This window comes from Perca fluviatilis, chromosome 22, assembly GCF_010015445.1.
Source record: "Perca fluviatilis chromosome 22, GENO_Pfluv_1.0, whole genome shotgun sequence".
In the NCBI taxonomy this organism is placed as follows: domain Eukaryota; kingdom Metazoa; phylum Chordata; class Actinopteri; order Perciformes; family Percidae; genus Perca; species Perca fluviatilis.
The window spans coordinates 16,508,764-16,527,261 of NC_053133.1; the positions used below are offsets into that span (position 1 = coordinate 16,508,764).

Sequence of the window (18,498 nt, forward strand, 5' to 3'; positions counted from 1 at the left end):
ATGCCTAAATCTCTTAAAGAGCAGTGACGGGGAGTACTTTTGGCACAACAAAGTGCATCACTAAAAGGGCTCCTTACGATTACATCACTATTATAGACTAGTCAATATTTTATAACAGTGATCTGTATAAGCTGATCGAAGTGAGGGACGTGCAGTATGTAATACCCCTCAAACATTTGTGGCTCTATGTGCACTTTTGACAATTGTTTGCCATTAACCTACTGGCGTAGAACTGAAAGAATAGAAAATAATCAAATCCTTGTCAGTAAAAAGTATCTTCTCTTAAAGGCTTGCCATTTTGGAAAAATACACTTATTTGCTTTCTTGCCGAGAGTTAGATGAGAAGATGGTTACCGCTCATGTCTGTACATTAGATATGGAGCCACAGCCAGCAACTGCTTAGCTTAGCTAAGCACAAAGACCTGAAAGAGAAAGAAACAGCTAGCTTGGCTCCGTCTGAAGAAAAAAATGAATTCACCTACCAGCACCTAAAGTTCAATAATTAACACATTAAACACATTTTATCTGGACAAATACCGAAATAGGACAATTTGCAGCTCACACGGTTTTAAAACACTTTGTTTTTGAAGATACTGCTTCCGGTGAAGTCACAACTTGTCGTTTTTTTACATTTTGTTTTTCGTACAGTTTAAACAGACAAGAATTAACATGTTAATTAGTGAGCTTAAAAGGTGCTGATAGGTGGATTTTGTTTACTTTGGACAGAGCAAGGCTAGCTATCCCCCTGTTTCCAGTGTTTATGCTGGCTGTAGCTTCATATTTAGCATACAGATATGAGAATGGTATCTTCTCAACTCTGCAAGTAAGCAAACAAGCATAGGCAACTTGAAAAATGTCAAAATATTCTTTTAAATCTGACATTCTAATCAATGAATTACCCAAAAAGAGTATCTGTGCACTATTGATGCACTCCCGCTCACTTTATCTATACATAGCCTATTTGTAGTGTAGCGTTAACCTGTAAATATTGTTAAGATGTGTTTCTTCCTTGTGATTAATTCCTCATGTTTACATTTGGAGAGTCATTTGAATGTGCCCCCACGTGTGTCTTGGCTGGTACTACAGAAAGTTGGAATTTGTGGATAAGCTTTTGTAAATTTAATAAGCTGTTCATTGTTTTATTTAAAAGACAAATTGAAGCACCTTAGTGTAGTGTTATGTTTTAGTTCGCCCCAGTTACATGTATTTCTTAAACTGCCATGGTTAAATGGTTAGGGCCACCACAGATGTTATTTGAAAATGGTACTTTTTCCTTTTGTTTCTTCATGTGTATAACACGTGTTTTGTACTTTGAGTTGCTGCTTTTGTACAGGGTCCAGTTTGAGACTGCCCTTTAAATGAAAAGTCTAGAGCTGTTGAATATATTCTGGCTGTGATAAATCCAATTTAGCCTTACTGGACAGAGAGCTCCAGGGTCAGAAATGAGCTACACTTTTTGAGCAGTTTGATGAGGTAACTGCCAACATGTTATAACCATCTAAGGATTGATCTAGTCATTGGTAAATGGGGCTTCTAAATGTTGACCGAGAGAGGACTAAAGGCAATGTCACATAAACATAGAGACTGTTGCTCTCTTGTGGTATCTTAGTAAACTGCACTCTGTTAGCTACACTAAAGAAAGAGAAAGGCCTCCCTTAAGAGTACATTATCATTCATAGTGTGTCTCTAGTTATCACTGCAGAAGCTCATAGTACTTTGGGATCATAAGAAGAGGCTAAAAATGTACTTACCAAGTATTTTCCCACTTCACTGTTTTGAGAAGCACTAGCCCAAGAGACGATACTGAGATACTGTGGTTATAGTTTGTGTATTCGCCTTATACTCGGAGGGATTTGAATGTTTTTGTGTTATGGATGATGATAATAGCTGATGGAAAACAAGGAGGGATAGTAGTTAATACTACTGATTAATGCACTTTGAATTTGCTTGCCACACTATCCCATAACGGGGATACTGCAGATACAAGGTGAACAATAGATAGCGGAGATGTGTACTGAAAAAAGGATTTCCACACAGCTGGCCAAAGGCATACATTTTACGTTTAAATGTACTATGTGGATATTAATGCTCATAAATGATTAACGAAATCTATACATTACGGTCAATTTCTTTGTGTTATTTCAAATTTGGATCAGAGTTTGTTATTAGGAAGTTGCAGAAGTGGCTTGTGGAGTCATTTATGTGTCACCCGGCACCTTTCCTGGTTTTTCTGTTTCAGTCTGCCTGTTTGACACTGTGCCGCTCTTTAACAAGTATTTATGACTCCTCCCTGAGGGGGCAGACAGTACAGCTATGGCTGTTTCTGATTGGCTTGTTCTCTGATCACTACCATAATTAAGAGAAATTAGTTTTAGCTCTTAGCAGTTTGCTCCTATTGAAGGGACTTAAACCCGTGACTGTTATATTTCATGAGAAAATGTAGAGGAAGTTGTCAGTTGCCAAATTGAGTAATGAGAAATATATCAATTATTGTGAGCACTTTATACTCCGGTTTAGCTAGTATGGTTTGAAGGCTGATATAGAAACAGTTATATGAATCGAAATCTGCTTGTGTGTTGTTGTTTTTTTTTATATATTTCCATGGCATACAATTATAGGAAATTGCAAAAATGCAGTCTCTGCCAGAAATGTGCAGGTGTTATTATTTTATTTGGACCAAAGGGACGTCAAAACTGTTTGTTCAGACCCTGCAAAAAATAAGTCCTACTGTAACTGCTTGGTAACAGTTTTAAATATTACACTAGAATGCACTTCAGTTACAGGCTTCCAAACCAGTGTGTTAATCAATTGCTGTTATTATCAATCAAACTGACTCATATTTATCATTTTAGAGGTGAATGACAGTGAGCACATGATCTGATTTTGTTTTTAAAGGTCAAATATGTCCAATTAAAAGCCCCAAATTATTTGTTTTGCCCCACTTTTCAAACTATGCTAAATATATAGCTCATGGACGGCGTCCGGAGGAAGCACGAAAGTCTAAATCTACCCTATAAAGCAGAATTTGTGTCTTGGATTATTTAGTGAACAAATCTTCCTTAAATCCAGCTGCAAATAAGACAAAACCTGTCTGAGACATCATCAAAGCAACACTTAATCAAACTGTGCATTCAAATGTATTAGACATTGAAAATGTATCAAAGACAGACATTTATAAGCCCTGACATCTCTCAAATCCTAAACAAAGTATATAACAATCTTTTAAAATGTAAATTTGTCTTGTTTAAAAGTTAAATGGCAGTAGAGCAGAGATTATAGAAACCGAGAAGGGACATTTTGCACAGTCTTTATAGGAGTCCTATATTCTAGGCAAGTAGGCTTTATGTCTTTTAATTAGCCAAATTTACTTTACTAAGGCTAGCAGCCAAAGGCTTGTGTTAGATGAAGCAAAGGTCGGCCTGCCCGTGTCCTTAAATAAGGGCTTGTCAGTGATTAGCTGGGTGCATAGGCATCCTAGTGACTGTGCATTCTGCATTTTACCCAAGGGAAATGTTTGTCAAATAATGAAGCTTTGATGATGGCAGTTGGTTTAAAACAGAGTGCTTATGGGATTTCCAAGTTGGGTTTCGCTTGGACTTTTAGTTTGGGGGGTTTTGGGTAGCTGCTAGTGCCGAAGTGTGTATTTAGTGGCCTTTAGCTTCAAGAAATGTTTTGGGAAATATTTTATTTTAGTAGCAGTTACTAGTTTCATGGCTCTAATGGAGATGAAGCATTGTGTGTATGTAAGAATTTAAAGAAATGTGTAAAGAAAGCTCTTTTGTTAAGAATGGAGCAGTTTTTTTACTCATATTTTGGGTACAAATTTATGGAGCCCCAAAACTGACAAAAGGTAACCGCACGAGTCAAAACTATAAATGATGTGTTAATATAAATAAAATAGAACACATAAATTGTTCGCAAAATTATTAAAATTGAGTGATAGAAATTATTAAACAACTGCTTCGATAGTTAAAGTTTAAGTCGATTAATCATTTTGAGTCATTTTTTAAATAAAGAATGCCAAAATTCTCTGGATCCAGCTTCTCAAATGTGAATATTTTCTATTTTCCTTATTCTGCTATGATAGTAAACTGAATATCTTTGAGTTTTTGACTGTAGGTTGGGACATAATCATTCGTTGTAGCCCTCGTTAAAAAGTAATAAATGTGTTATTCCTTTTCCTTTGACCGCCAATCTGTTTAAAAAGCAGAAAGCTACTTTTTTGTATTTTAGCTTAGTTTGTTTAAAAAGGGCCATTAAAGCAACACTAGAAAACTTTTCCCGCTTTGGTCCCCCTACAGGTTTGAAGCGGAATTGTCCATTACAATACATTATGCAAGTTTGCCAGATCGGGTAGCAGGTCTGTAGTTCGAATGAACTGGACAATGTAATGTAATGGAAAATACCGCTTCCAACCTGTAGGGGGACCGAAGCGGGAAAAGTTCTCTAGTATTGCTTTAAATGACTCACTCGTTTACAAAATGTAAAGGATAACACTGAATAATAAAGTTTGCAACTGAATTGACAAGGCTGGTGCACAGTGTGTTTAGCCACCAGGGTTTTTAGTTAAGCTAGCTAGCTAGCCACGCAGTCCTCTAAATTTCTCCATGAATTGTACACATAGACCTACACACATATTAGAGATTTGCATTTTTTTATTTATTTTTTTTACTGATTTGATAAAGTTCCTTTTTACACAATTTTTTTTTAACGGACAGTATTTTGTGTTCAGTTGTATTTTTGACTCATCTGATAATACTACATTTTGTCAGTTTCTGGGCTCCATATAAACTAGAACAATTGGAATACAGATTGTTACTTTGCATGTGAAAGTTTGGTTGGCTGTTCTAATAAGTTTGTTCGATGGTGACTTTCCCCCTTTTTGGGCAAAGATAAATGTGATAATAACCATAGGCACCAATGCCATAGTCGATTCAAATATGTGTTGTCTACATACCCTCTACATTTCCCATACTTACTCTTACTGCCGCTGTGTTAAATCATAATGTGTACTGTTATTTGCTGATTCTCTACTTTATAATGTAAACACTATGTCTTAGTGTACAGTGACTGGTGTACAAAGACCATGTGTAGGCAGTAGTTGTCAAGTTAAGCTATATTAAAATACTAAAAACCGTACAAGGCCGATAGTGTCTAGAGGTGCTAATACCATTAGACTGTATTTTCTGTCTTTTATTGTATTATTGACTAGTGTTTGCTGTCTGTAACACAGCAGAGCGTAATTAAATCATTTCAATATTAAACAGTATAGATATATTATTGCAAATGGAGATGTGTGCTGTTTTTTTGTTTCTTAACTGTATCATTTTCCAGCCATGCTCTCTGACAGCACCTACATTATGACTTTGCTGCCATCTGTTGAGAAATGCACAGCTTCTTTCCAACACATTTCCATGACTGCTGAAAGTGCTAAATATTTGCATTTTATTCCATTACAGTGCAAAAAATGTCAACAGGCTACAGATTGTTTACAGTTTTACAATCTCAATCAGATTTAAATCACTGAAATGCACGTATATAAAAATGTCTTCAATCAAAAAGGAGAATTGTGTATGATATTAAGCCAAAAGTATAGCTACATAGTTAGAGCTGCTATCATAGTGTAAAATAAAACAAACTGAACACCACAGTAAGCTGATAATTAACAACGCTACTAATGTTAGATGTCACTGTGCACACATTTTTGTTAACAAGCAGGGACTGGAAGGGGGTTTACATCTTGGTGAGACGCAGGGTGTTGAGGCGGACCCCCAGAATAGTGGCCCCTGAAGCATACTGGATTTCTTTGAGTATCCCATTCCACTTCCTCTCTGTCTCATCAAACCTGAGGAGGTTATCAGACTCTGTTCATGAAAGGTAAAACTTGGACACACACTGAAAAACTAGCAATCAACAGTGCATACTCTGGGATTGTTTGTACATATCATAAATAACAATATACCATTTTTGGCTAAATTAACATTACAGAACAAATGCTTAACATAATTAATTATTTCTGAAGCTAAAAATAAGACTACCTGTTTTACTTTCTGTTAACATGTAGTCCAACGTGACAAAGGGCGACTTTGTTCAAGTCTTTATCATTATCTAAAGTACCAGGAGCACTATGGATGAATGAATGAACGTGTCTGTTATGACCCACCTCCAGATGTCGTTCATCTCTTTGGGAACGATCTCGTCGCTGTCCTCCAAAGGCATCATGGCAAAACCTCCTACAGCGTACAGCAAGCCAGCCACAGACACCAGGTTCAGAGAGCTACGCTCCTGGGGAAATGCTACGAAGTCTGACCACCTGAAAAATGTAAAAACACACACACACACACACACACACGTAAGCTAAATTTAACCTTTTAAGTGTTTTTTCCTCACAGAAAAAAATGCTTTAAAATGAAGGTAGTTATGTGAAAATGTGGCAAAGAACCGGTAAACAGCAGTACCATGTCTTCAGTGTGATTTTTCCTTTCTGCAAAGTTCATATTCAGAACAGCACACTAAATCACAGGAACTCACTTGTTGGTAGCGATGTCGTACACCTCCACAGTGTCTGTCAGCCCAGTGTCGGTGACTCCTGCCGCCACATATATTTTGTCCTTATGAACGATGGCTCCGAATAAAGAACGTGCAACCTTCATGGGTGCGAGCTCCTTCCATTCAAATCTCCTGGCGTCATATGCACACATCTTCTTTAAACAGCTCCTTTTCACAACAGAGACAAAGAACATAGTGTATCTGAGGTCTTAGTGGTCTCTTTATATGACTTTTATTAAGAAAAATATTCCTGTTCCATGTGTTGCTAGATTAAAGAATATAGCCTTCACACTTGCCAAAGATGGATATTAATGCTTTGATTCCACTTAATACTCACTTGGTGTCTCCCTTTCCTCCGATCACATAAACAACATCATTGTGGGTTACAGTTGCATGTCCATAGACCGGGTAAGGAAGTGACTCTGATTCACCCCATTTAAAAGATCTGTAAAGGTGTAAATTAATTAGGATTCAGTGCTGAGAACAGCAGTCCATTAAATGGTTTACATTAACCTTGACTTGAACTCACTGTCGGTCATAGACCAAAACTGAGTCCAGTGTATGCTCCTGCTCCTTCAGTTCCCTCCCTCCCAAAACAAAGATGAAGTTCTCAGCCTCGGCCAGCCCAAACAGGAAGCGGGGAGACGGGAGGGGAGGCATCCCCAGCCAATCAGCACTGACCGGGTCATACTGTGGTCACAGGAGGTCAAACATTTGTGAATGGGGTTACGTCTAGTATATATGTTAAGTATACATGCTGTAATAGGTAGGTAGATGCACTCAAGTTAAAACCCCTAACATCCAATGTTCCACTTTTAATTTCCCTGTATGTAGCTAAATGTTTAAAGCTGTCAAACCATTATTGTTCCACCTTCATTGAAGCTAAATGAAATATACATTGAGTGAGATATCTAAACACAACACACCATGATTTGTTTGGCTGCACTATTTCATCAAAACAGATATATTCTAGATGGCCTCATTTTATCCACGTTTTCCCAGAATTCCTCCTGACATATTTGGTATCTTTGGAAACTTTGAGATCACCATTAGAACGTAAAATAAAATTTTAAAACACAACCACCAGGACACAGTGGCTTTTAAAAGGTTTAATACAAATGTTGAGCATCATTCAGCAGTAAGGGGGCCTATTATGTGTTGCATCACATTAAAATCTTTAGCAATGGAGTAAAAATATAAATGTTACGTATTTGAAATACTACTTTCTCCTCTTTCAAATCTTTATTTGCCTACCTGTAGGAAATAAGAACACAGTGGATCTTCTTTGTTCTGTTCATCAAAAAATAATCCTCCTGCCACAAAGATCTGGTTCTCCTTGGTGACCAGGCTTATGTGGTTCTTGGGGACCTGTGTGGAAAGTGATGCAACAAAGCACTCGTTCCCTGTCGGGTCGTAGGCCACAGCGCCTGCCTCATTCACCATTAGTATCAAGTTCCTGACAAACATGCCAAATCGCAGGGTGTCATTCAGGATGCCTGGGAGAAGATTTTCTTCTTCTTCTTCTTCTTCGTCTTCTGCTGTATCCTCATTCTTTCCATCTTTCTCTGCTCCACCATTCTCCTTCTTGCTTTTGCTTTTTTTAACCTCCGGCATTTTCCCAGCAAGAGCATCCCGAACCAGCTGGAGTTTCTGCTGCAGCTCAGGATTACAGGAGATCAGTTTGTGTTTCTCCACTTTTTCCTTCAGATAATCCTCGTCGACCAGACGCAAACGAACACAATCCAGCAAACCTGGCAGATCTTTCTCTCTGCTCTCAGTGTCCCGGGACATCCAGTTCATCAAAGCCTCAAACACCGCCTCCTCTTTCTCTACGTTCAGATTGTCGTTCGCTAAAATGGCTGCCAGCTCGCTGGGGAGCAGCTGGAGGAACTCCTCATCTCTGGAGATGAGCTGGAAACGCTCGCAGGCATAGTTTCTGGCAGAGACGGCCAACCTGGGACAGTCCAGCATCAGGCCGAGCCTGAAGATAGCCAGACAGTTGCTGAGGCTCAGGCGCTTTTGTAGGAAAGACACACAAACAGTGAAAATTGAAGGGATCTGGTACACATTAGCCACTGCGAAGATGTCCTGGACGTTCTGCTCTGTCACATTGATTTTGGAGGTGTATAGGTACTTGAGGACCAGCCCCATGACACCCGGCTCCACATCCTCCAAGATGATCTCTTTCTTTTTGCTCTCCTCCAGGTCAGACAGAAAGATGGAGCGGAAGTACGAGCTGCAGGCGCACAGGACCAGGCGGTGGCAGGGGAACTCCTTGTCTTTGATCTTCAGCACGCAGTCAACCAGCTTCTCGTTCTCCAGCATGTCGAACAGGCCGTCCTGGAGCAACGTCTGCTGGTACAGCCTGGGTTCGTCCATGGGGTTTATCGGCAGAGCCATTGTTCCTGGCAGGGCAAATTTAAAGAGCCTTTCAGGGGCTTCAAATCAAACAAAAGGGGATCTTCTTTATAGCAGAGTTTTAGTTTCTAGCCTGGAAAGAGGATTCAGAGGCACAGTCCGTCTGCTATTAGCCCACACCAGCTGAACCCCGGGACGGCCCTCTCCCTCAGCTGTCCTGACCCTTCAACTGAGCTCCAACTGGTAGGTTATTTATAGTCCGGGTGCTCGGTGTGGAGCTATGGGCTTCATTCTGGAACATGAGATGCAGTATCCACGCTTCAATCCCCTTCTCCACCTCCAACCTCAACCCTACCCACTCCCCAGGAACATCCACCCACTCTCGGACAGCTGACACATTGCTTCATGGGAAATATGTCCATCCTGAGTCACAGGTGCATCTGGAGTGGATGGGTTAGTCATTATAGCAACAGTGTCACTCTGTTAATTTCTTATATTACTACATTTACATGATATTCATGTTGCGTTATGGAACTCACGTAACCTCAGAACAAACTATTGTAACTTTGTTGTCCCGGTGAAATTGTTTATTTATCTTATTGACAACAAATCCCATTAAAAGATCAAAATCAACAAAGAATTGTTACTACTAACAATTATTTTTGTGTTCTGTGTTGCCAAAGCTTGCTACAAATTATTCCTTTGTGCCATAGACCTCAATGTTGTGCACTGGGTGACATGTTTCTTGTTTACCATGAACATGGTCACTGTTAACCTGACAAGCCAGACCTAAATTTGCTGTTGCTAGGGTGCGTCTAGATTTCTAGGCTAGGTCACTGTAGTTTATTTTGTCTATGTTGGAAATTCCACATATACTGTTCTGCAGCCGTGAAATACTCACCCGTACACCAATTGTGTTTTAAACCACGGCTTAAAATAGTGCCCCCAAAGACCTAGTTTAATTCTGTTTCAGGAATGTTTGCTAAAAAACTACAGAGCCATGCTGTTGTAGGGAATTAAGCCTTCTTTATAAAAAAAAATGACAATATATATTCATTACAATGTTTTGTAGATATGTTTTTACAATACAAGACGTTTGAGACATACAATAGTCAATTTTATTACAAAAAATAGGAAATTAGCCCCTATCAGTAAATGTCTTTTATCACATCCAGGCGATTCACCACAGGTGTGACCAGAGTTCAAAACATTTCCAGTGTGGAGGCATTAGGAATAAAGCTGAGGTAACGCTACACAAATACCTCACAACCCTAAGACTCAACACTGACTCATGTACTGTAATAAGCCCCTTTCTCTCAGTCATAGTCACACAGCTCCATCAGAAAGGACACTCTCCATATAGACACAAAACATTTGAACAAATCTTTGCAGTTTATTTTAATTAATGACAAAGTTTTCAGTACGTTTAACATCTCTACAGTGTTGTTACACTTATTGTTATTTATTTTCAGTGGCTACTGGACATTATACTATATATTACATCATGTTTGAGTAAATGTCTTTCATTCGGTTCTATTTCATTCCCTTTTAGGTATAAACACATGATGGTAAACTTATTTACAGTTAATGCTTTTTTTCTACATCAGCAGAAACCGAGCATCCATTCACAATTCATGGTTCAAAATCTGGACTGGCGATAACACTCATGGCTGTAAACATCCTTTGCTATTAGTGAAAATATCTACTCTGCCTTTTCCTTGCTCGGATCTGCGACTGGTTGAGCAGCAGTGGGTGAAGCTGCGGTTGGGCTGGCGGCGTTGGTAGGGGGAGCAGGAGGAAGAGGATCTGGATCATCGATAAGGGCCTGTCCCCTCTCTCTCTCCTTAATCACTTGAATCAGGCAGTAGGTCACAAACATGACGATGATGGTGGTTATAGGGAAGCCTGAGGAAGTAAAAACAACTTGATTAATGGAGTTGATAAAAAAAAAAAAAAAACGTCTTTGAAATTAACAAAACGAAATCACCTTTGAGAAGCAGCCGCTTGGCAACCAACTTGGCAAAGTCCAAACTGTTCAAGGCCAGGATGTTGTACAACACAATGGTCCAGAAGTTCAAAGTATTGAAGATGGCTCTGATCCGACGGGACATTGCTTCTGACATCGCCATCTGTTAATAAAACATTAATATCTACAAAAAGCATTTTGTGTCAGCATCCTAACTGAAATGTGAAAGGCCACCTTGGCTAACAAACCTCAAAAGAAGCAAAAGGCTCCATGGAGAAGAACTTGGCAGTCCACAACTCAAAGTTGAGGCCAAAACAGTTAAGGAAAGCCCAGATCAGCACCACCTCGCAGGGTCCCAACCAGAGGATGGTGATGCCAAAGGTGCACAGTGTAGCCACCAGCTCCTCCACCACATTCTCATGGTTTCCACCCAGGTAATTGTACACATACCTGCGGAAAATGAGACAGCATCAGAACCTCTTTATTTGTCAAAATGAATAACACTTTAATTGAATTCATTGATCTCACTTGCACAGCCACTCGTTGATCCCTCTGTCAAAATGGCTATGAAAGGAGAAAAAAAAAAAGGTTTACTTTCACAGATTTCTATGGTTTAATAGGCCAAATGTGATCAAGCTGTGTACGCACGTTTCAGCAAACACGTAGAGCATAGTGATGCATTTTGGTGGCTTAGGAGGGTCCAGATGATCCAGTCTGGACACTGTGTTGATGACTCCAAACATGACAGCTGCTTTTACCCAGTCATACACCAGGTTGAAGTAAGCTAGGCCCACTGGAAACAATGCAGTTGCATTAGCAATGCAGTCAAAGAAGTCTGCTCTGCTTAAAGGAACACACCGACTTATTGGGAATTTAGCTTATTCACCGTAACCCCCAGAGTTAGACAAGTCGATACATACCCTTCTCATCGCCGTGCATGCTGTAAGGCTGTCTGACGGCTCCAGCGGCATCAGGCCAGCACAGAAAATGCAGGTGAATGGTTCCAGTAATCCTACTGCTCCGAATAAGTGACAAAATAATGCCCGCATGTTCCTATTTTCAGTTTGTGATTTGTAGAGTCGAAAAGTGGCCTAACTACGTAACATGAGACACAGCCATCTTCTAACTCTAAACAAACCGGGAAGTATATTCTCAGGCGGCGAAGAATATAGTACTTGGGCAGTGATTTGCTTTGCAGCAAGCCTGTCTGAGAATATAGTTCCTGGTTTGTTCACGGTTAGAGTGATTTTCTCATTTTTTTTGCTGTGACTCATCACAAATTACAACATGTAAATAGTGTTATTTTGTCACTTTGTCACAATTATGAGCAGTAGGATTTTTGCATGTTCTTAGCATGCTAACGTTAGACCAGATGGCAGTATAAGAGTATTTTTAGCTATCGCGTTGGGTACGGTGAATAAGCTAAAGTCCCAATAAGTCGGCGTTTTCCTTTAACATGCCGCAGCATTGAGTCAACACATTAGTATTTGGGGGAGGTGGCACAGACCTAGAGCCCAGTCAGAGGCATGCTTCAGCAGCTTCAGGTCGGTGGGGATGGTGAGGATGTACATGAAATGGAAGAGGACGTCCACGACAATGACGACTCCCAGGTGAATCAGGCCCTGCAGACTGATGTTCCACATCTCCCACTCTTTCCTGGTCAGGTCTGACTTGTTAGCCTGCAGGGGGCAGCAGACACATGTCACAAAGCCAGAGGCCTCCACGTTGCTATGCTACAGCTCAAAAAGGCCTCTTTTGTGACAGTGGTTCCCAGTGCCCCCCCCCCCTCACAAAATGATATTGATGTTTTCAGATGATCCTGTAACATGTATTTCTTCTTTTATTATTGGATGATTTGAACCCTTCAAGCCTATAAAAAATATTTAAATAAAACGGGGTAAAGCGCTACTCTTTGGTTGGCCTTGTCATAACCCATAGACAAACAGATAGCAAACAGATATTGCTTCGTTTAAACAACAACAATCCAAAAAGTCTCTATGAATACAATACCATCTAGGGCACTAAATGAACAAGGTCGAACAATGTCCGAGCTGCTGGATGACTGGGAATAATAATACATTTAACTTACTTGAACATAAAACTTGTCAAAGGTCATGATGGGTCCGAAATAGAAGAAGGGGAGGTAGAAGTTGTACTTTAGCAGCTCCAGGATGTTGTAGTTTCCATCTTTCCTCTCACAGTTCTCCAGAGCAAAGCTCATACAGCGCATAATGGTAAACCCACAACCTCCATAGAAGAGAACATGACGCAGCTCAAAGTCACCCTCCACAAAGCCGGCCTATATTGAGGAGAAACAGGCTAAACCGTTAAGATTCGTAACTTTTATAATATAACTTCTGTTAAGTGGCCGCAGTTTACCTGCCAGGACACGAAGGGTTCACACTTGAATGTAGCGAGTGTACAAAGGCCAGCGACGAAGCAAAGCCAGCGGATTTTCACTAAGGAGATGCTGTAGAGCAGGATACAGTGGGACAGGATGAGGGTGACGTAGGTCCAGCCCATACTGGTCCACACGGCCAGCAGCCCATACACCATGTACACCAGGGACCTGTACTGTGGGAGAGAAATGTAGTGTCACTTATGTACAAATTCGAGGTACTTGTATTTCTATTGTAGTCAACTCCACTGCATATCACAGGCAAATATTGTACTTTTTACTTCACTACATTTGTCCTACAGCTGTAGTTACTTTTCAGGTTACAATTTTCCTCACCCTTTCCATCCAGTGAAAACCATGTAGTATATCTCTACATTTGGTGATTTAGAATATGCTTTTTTTTTTTATAAACTGAATGGTTAATATGGGTTGAGAAAATTCTCCTACTTCTAAAACTAAACAAATACCAAAAAATAAATCTAATGATGCAGCTGGTGTCTTTAAATTGTATATATAAATTGCTCCACAAAGCTGCAGATAACATATCTTTACAGTCACTTTTTTATTCTGCCATATTGATTTTGACCACATGAAGGGTGAATTAGTGAAAAGGTTTACGCAAAGCAACAAATATTATAAAATCTACACTAAACCAAAATGGCATAAGTGAACATGCTATATATAGAGCTACATTTCTATTTGTTGTCTCCTTCATTCTTCATCAACAGTAATTTTCTTTCCACCTGGTTCCATTCATTATCTGCTTTTCAGCTAATATAAATAAATATTAAAAGCGACTGTGCAATGTTGTAAAAAAAAAAAATTGTGACAAAGAGGATTTCAAATGTCACCAAGTATTCATAATAACACAACACAGTGAGAGATACATCTCAGTGTTTCTTCTACCTCATTTCACAGTGGCTCAATGTTTTGCTCGGATCCTTAAACCTGAGTCCTTAACATCCTTTACTAAAGTCTTCTTCCTGCTGCAGATCAATCAGATACTCAATCAGTCCATCAGTAGAAGCACCTGTGGAGCCAACATGGAGCAGATCTTAGCGAACAGCACATGACCAGAAAGAGCAAACAGGATGTGCGCTCTGAAGGTGGAAAACCACATCATCCACTCCAAATCAGCCGTATCCTATAGATAAATGAGCAGAAAAAGTAAAATCTGAATTTTTTTTACATCATGACAAATGTGTTGATATATCATGAATATATCAGGTTCTCTCACCATTTTCCTCCCAAAGTAGTACCATCCTGGCTTCACGCTGGTTTTAAACGTCTTTCTGTTTGCACTTGCTGAAAATAGAAAAAAAAAGATAAGAAAAAATGCAAAAAAGTCAGTACATCTGAACATCAACACACACAAAAAAAAACATTTTCTCTCACTTTATATTTTATTTTATTTAAAATGTCCTTATCCTTGAATGCAGATGTTAAACTTTTGTTACAAGTGACAGTGAAACTCTAAATAATTGCAGAGCCAACACAGGACCTATTTTCTCCTTGTGCTCTGTGGTATTAATACTGACACCTGATATCCTCTGCATGGTCTGCATAGCTCCAACTCTTCACCCTCACACAGTGACTTTGCCCCTGTACTGTATGTACACTGCACATTGTGTTGCCTGTAAGTGACTACACTACACACGGCTAAAGCCATTTTAAAGAAAGAAAAGAAATGCACTGATTTCCCTAAAAAAACATAAGATTGAGATGAGAAGTTCATACATGGTTGTGTTTGCACATCTGCATGAGAGTATGTGTGTAAATGTGGAAACAAATTAAAAGTTATCGTATTTGTGCAGCCTTTTATGTACTTGTATATCATTGGATTTGACTTCTGTAGCACTTATTTCAGAGTTTGCTCTGAATTTTATTTTTCCGTTACATAATTACACAACAAATTACACAAATGTGACACATTGCATTGTAATACACATTTTTGTTCCATACAGTAGGCCTTTCATACATAAGACATTTGTTAGTGTTAAGAAAAGCACAGGTGTGAATAACAACATTAATTATGGCTAAATTCCATTTGGCTGCTCTGTTTCAGGGTCCTGCTTATTGTGAATGCCTCACTGGGAGACTTATGTGCCATCATTGATGTTATTGCTAACAACTGTAATTTTCCTACTATAACGATTCAAAATGTCTGCTGTGAAAAAAAGGCCTATTGTGTGCATTTTTGAGGACACTATATAGAGCATAAACTTCAACATTTAACACATAAAAAGTTTCAGTAACAATGTATCAAAGTTGCAGATTAATTTTCTTTTTGATAAACTAATTAATTAAGCATGCTATCTCCTTCCCACTATGGTTTTGTTGCACCTGGGAGGAACAGGGAGAGAGGAACAATTTACAGATCTATCATCTTCATTAGTACATAAACTCCATGTCCATTATTTTTGGTACATATTTAGATCTGCCCAACTTTAACTTGTGCAGAGTTCTGATCAGCCAGAATCCTTGAGAACACCTGTGTGAGTGGGAAGGGCTCTGCAGCCTGTTCAGTGGCTCCTATTGAAGAAGAGGCCCAGTCATTTCCTAGAACAGTTGGGTACTGAGTGAGTATTTACAGACGTATTTGTAGTTGAATTAATTGTGAGTATAGTTTGACGAATGATTGTTTGTGTGCTTGTTGAACGTTGTTAGAGTCATATTTATTAGCAGAGTATTAACTGTATTTGACAAGCATGACATTCCAGTACTCTTTCCACTTTGTGTTTGGCTGTTTGTGGGTGTGCTTTTACTCACAACTGGACACGTCAAAGATCCAGCCAGCAGCCCAGAACATGGCCAGACAAAGCACCGTGTTGTAAAAATAGATCTCATATTTGGGAAGTGCAGCTTTGATTCCCATGGTGACACAGACAGGAAGAACTCTGGAGGCTCCTGAACACACAAACACCAAGTTTTACTTGGAAAACAACATTGTGTTGCATGGCATCACGGCACATCTTGGCTGGCTTATTTCGCCTACAAATAAGAAACTTAATGGTTCACATCATCACCTCTTTGCCCTCATCATACTCACTTCTGTAGGCTACAACAGGCAGGAGGACACTTTAGAGCTGTGAGGTTAAAGCTAAAAAGGAAAGTGCAACAATGGCACTTCAATGTTTGTATGAGAGACATCTATTCCAACTGTAACTAAAAATAGACTTCTCAGCTTCTCAATCATTCTTGATTTAGGTCATTGTCACGTGTGTGAAGTACTGTACTTGCCCTGACTTAGTATTATTAGAAAGTAGTAGAAAGTTAAAGTAATTTACTTCCTGTGCTATCATACTGTAGGCATTTTCTTTCTCTGACACTTTATACTTTTAGTCCACGATGATACGTCAGAGGGAGATTTAGCATCTGTACTTTACTACAGTAGGTAGTTTTGCACCTACTGCAATTAGGCTTTGTACCAGTGGTGGGAGAATGATTTGGATTATTTTAAGTATAAGTAGCAATACCACAATGTAAAACTTTTGTACTACTTTTAAGAAAAAGTGCAAACATTATAGCAACAAAGAATCAAAAGTAAAAGAACTCATTACACAGAATGGCCCCTCTCAGTAATATATTATTACATTATTGGATCATTTTATTGATCCTTTAGCATGTAAGCGGTACTTTAATGTTATAGTTGGTCAAAGTAATGCTATATGGTTGGGTAGTTACAATGGTTCACATTTTATAAACTGATCATTGATATTTTGTATGTAAAATATGTAAAACTATAGCTGTGAAAGAAATGTAGGAGTGAAATATATAATATTTTTATTGTGAAATGTAGTGAACTTGAAGTATAAAGTAGAATTTAAGTACTCAAGTAAAGAACATGTACCTCTGAATTGTACTTGTACAGTACAGCACTTGAGTAAATGTACTTTCAAGGTAGCCTGCCTTGTACTGGACCTGGATCATCTACTGTACAATGTTATTATACAACACATTCATAATTTGACACTGTTGAGAGAACCATTTTTATAGCTTTGTTTTACTAAATGTATTTTCAGATTTGGGCATTGCTTTCAGTGGTGGAAGAAACTGATATATTTAACTTAAATAAAAGTAGCCATACCTTAATATAAAAATACTCTTACAAGTAAAAGGCCTGCATTCAAAATGATACAAATGTATTTAACAGTAAAGTATCAGAAGTAAAAGTAGTCAGAGTAGCATAAAATGGAAAAGGTGACGTAAAGTTCACCAAAATTGTACTTAAGCACAGTAGGGTACTACACTTGAGTAAAGGATTTGTACACTTCTGCTACTTCTTCATATATACAGTACATGCCAAATAGAAATATTAGGCTTTTGTCAATATTAGCCTTTACAATACAGCTGCATGCATAATTTGGATGTCTCTTCTGCAATATAAGAAGCCTATTTTCTTTTCTTTTACATTCCAGGGTTGTCAGAGACTTGTAGAATAATGCATTATCATGTGGTCCACATGTCTCTCACGGTTGAAATTATTGTTTTATATCCTAACATTTTTTTAACTTGTGTGTGATTATCAGGTAAAAAGCACCGTGGAGGGCGAGTTCCCACTTATTAGAACTCAGATAGGCTACATCAACAAAGAACAGCTGCATGCTATTTTTAACCAAACAACTTCTCCCCAATTAAGTTATCCATTAGTTGCATCAAAACAATGCTGCATTGCTATGTAATGCGAAAAACATGCTCAAAATTATCTTTCAGGTCTACACATAACTCTATTAAAATCTCTGCCTGTTTTCTCTTCACAATGCCTGCTGTTAAAAATGCCACACGGTCACGCACTTCACATCGTCCTCCACAGCACCTGTTGTGATACTGACCTTGAACGCAGCAGTTGCAGCCAGAAGGAGTTGCTATAAAAACACACTTTTTTCTCTCTCGATGTGTTCGAAAGGGGGGAAAATGCAGATTAAAATGTCATATTACAAAACAAAGCATGTAAGAAAATGTAAACCTTTACATCTGCTCAGAGTGGGCTGCGGGTCCCTCTGACTCCCTGGGAGGGAGTTGCCATCGGTTAAAGGTGACATGATGTATTTATACTTTGACCACTGTCAGAGGGGGAGAAACATGAGGACTGCTAACACTGCAACCCACACATTAGGAGATTTTCATGGAATATTTTAACTTCATTTACCACCTGGTATTTCTCTAAATGATGCAGCAGAGGTTAAACCACCTAAACCCACTTACTGCAGCTCTATTGTGTGCGGAA

The 18,498-nt window shown here is 39.0% G+C and overlaps 2 protein-coding genes across 2 annotated transcripts; both read right to left on the reverse strand.

Moving 5' to 3' along the window:
* Nucleotides 1-5,428: 5,428 nt before the first annotated feature.
* klhl40b (kelch-like family member 40b) lies at nucleotides 5,429-9,175 on the reverse strand. The gene is made up of 6 exons (XM_039790160.1): nucleotides 7,804-9,175; nucleotides 7,079-7,239; nucleotides 6,887-6,994; nucleotides 6,532-6,717; nucleotides 6,164-6,313; nucleotides 5,429-5,845 (listed from the first exon to the last, which is right to left on the reverse strand). The coding sequence occupies exons 1-6, from the start codon at nucleotides 8,947-8,949 to the stop codon at nucleotides 5,734-5,736; spliced, it is 1,863 nt and encodes a 620-aa protein (XP_039646094.1). The 5' UTR covers nucleotides 8,950-9,175; the 3' UTR covers nucleotides 5,429-5,733.
* A 1,103-nt stretch (nucleotides 9,176-10,278) lies between these two features.
* hhatlb (hedgehog acyltransferase like, b) lies at nucleotides 10,279-18,287 on the reverse strand. The gene is made up of 12 exons (XM_039789532.1): nucleotides 18,104-18,287; nucleotides 16,041-16,178; nucleotides 14,509-14,576; nucleotides 14,302-14,415; nucleotides 13,253-13,447; nucleotides 12,963-13,172; nucleotides 12,381-12,552; nucleotides 11,522-11,666; nucleotides 11,402-11,437; nucleotides 11,122-11,323; nucleotides 10,895-11,036; nucleotides 10,279-10,812 (listed from the first exon to the last, which is right to left on the reverse strand). The coding sequence occupies exons 2-12, from the start codon at nucleotides 16,144-16,146 to the stop codon at nucleotides 10,610-10,612; spliced, it is 1,593 nt and encodes a 530-aa protein (XP_039645466.1). The 5' UTR covers nucleotides 16,147-16,178; nucleotides 18,104-18,287; the 3' UTR covers nucleotides 10,279-10,609.
* Between the last annotated feature and the right edge of the window lie 211 nt (nucleotides 18,288-18,498).

Excerpts from the sequence above, each read along its gene's own strand:
- klhl40b (XM_039790160.1), bottom strand. The coding sequence starts at position 8,949 with ATGGCTCTGCCGATAAACCCCATGGACGAACCCAGGCTGTACCAGCAG. Across the intron at positions 6,995-7,078 it reads GTTTTGGTCTATGACCGACA|ATCTTTTAAATGGGGTGAAT; the intron begins GTGAGTTCAAGT and ends ACACCTTTACAG. Across the intron at positions 6,718-6,886 it reads GGAGGAAAGGGAGACACCAA|GAGCTGTTTAAAGAAGATGT; the intron begins GTGAGTATTAAG and ends TGTTGTGAAAAG.
- hhatlb (XM_039789532.1), bottom strand. The coding sequence starts at position 16,146 with ATGGGAATCAAAGCTGCACTTCCCAAATATGAGATCTATTTTTACAAC. Across the intron at positions 14,416-14,508 it reads ACTACTTTGGGAGGAAAATG|GATACGGCTGATTTGGAGTG; the intron begins GTGAGAGAACCT and ends ATTTATCTATAG. Across the intron at positions 11,667-12,380 it reads TGCCTCTGACTGGGCTCTAG|TGGGCCTAGCTTACTTCAAC; the intron begins GTCTGTGCCACC and ends CATTGTTTCCAG.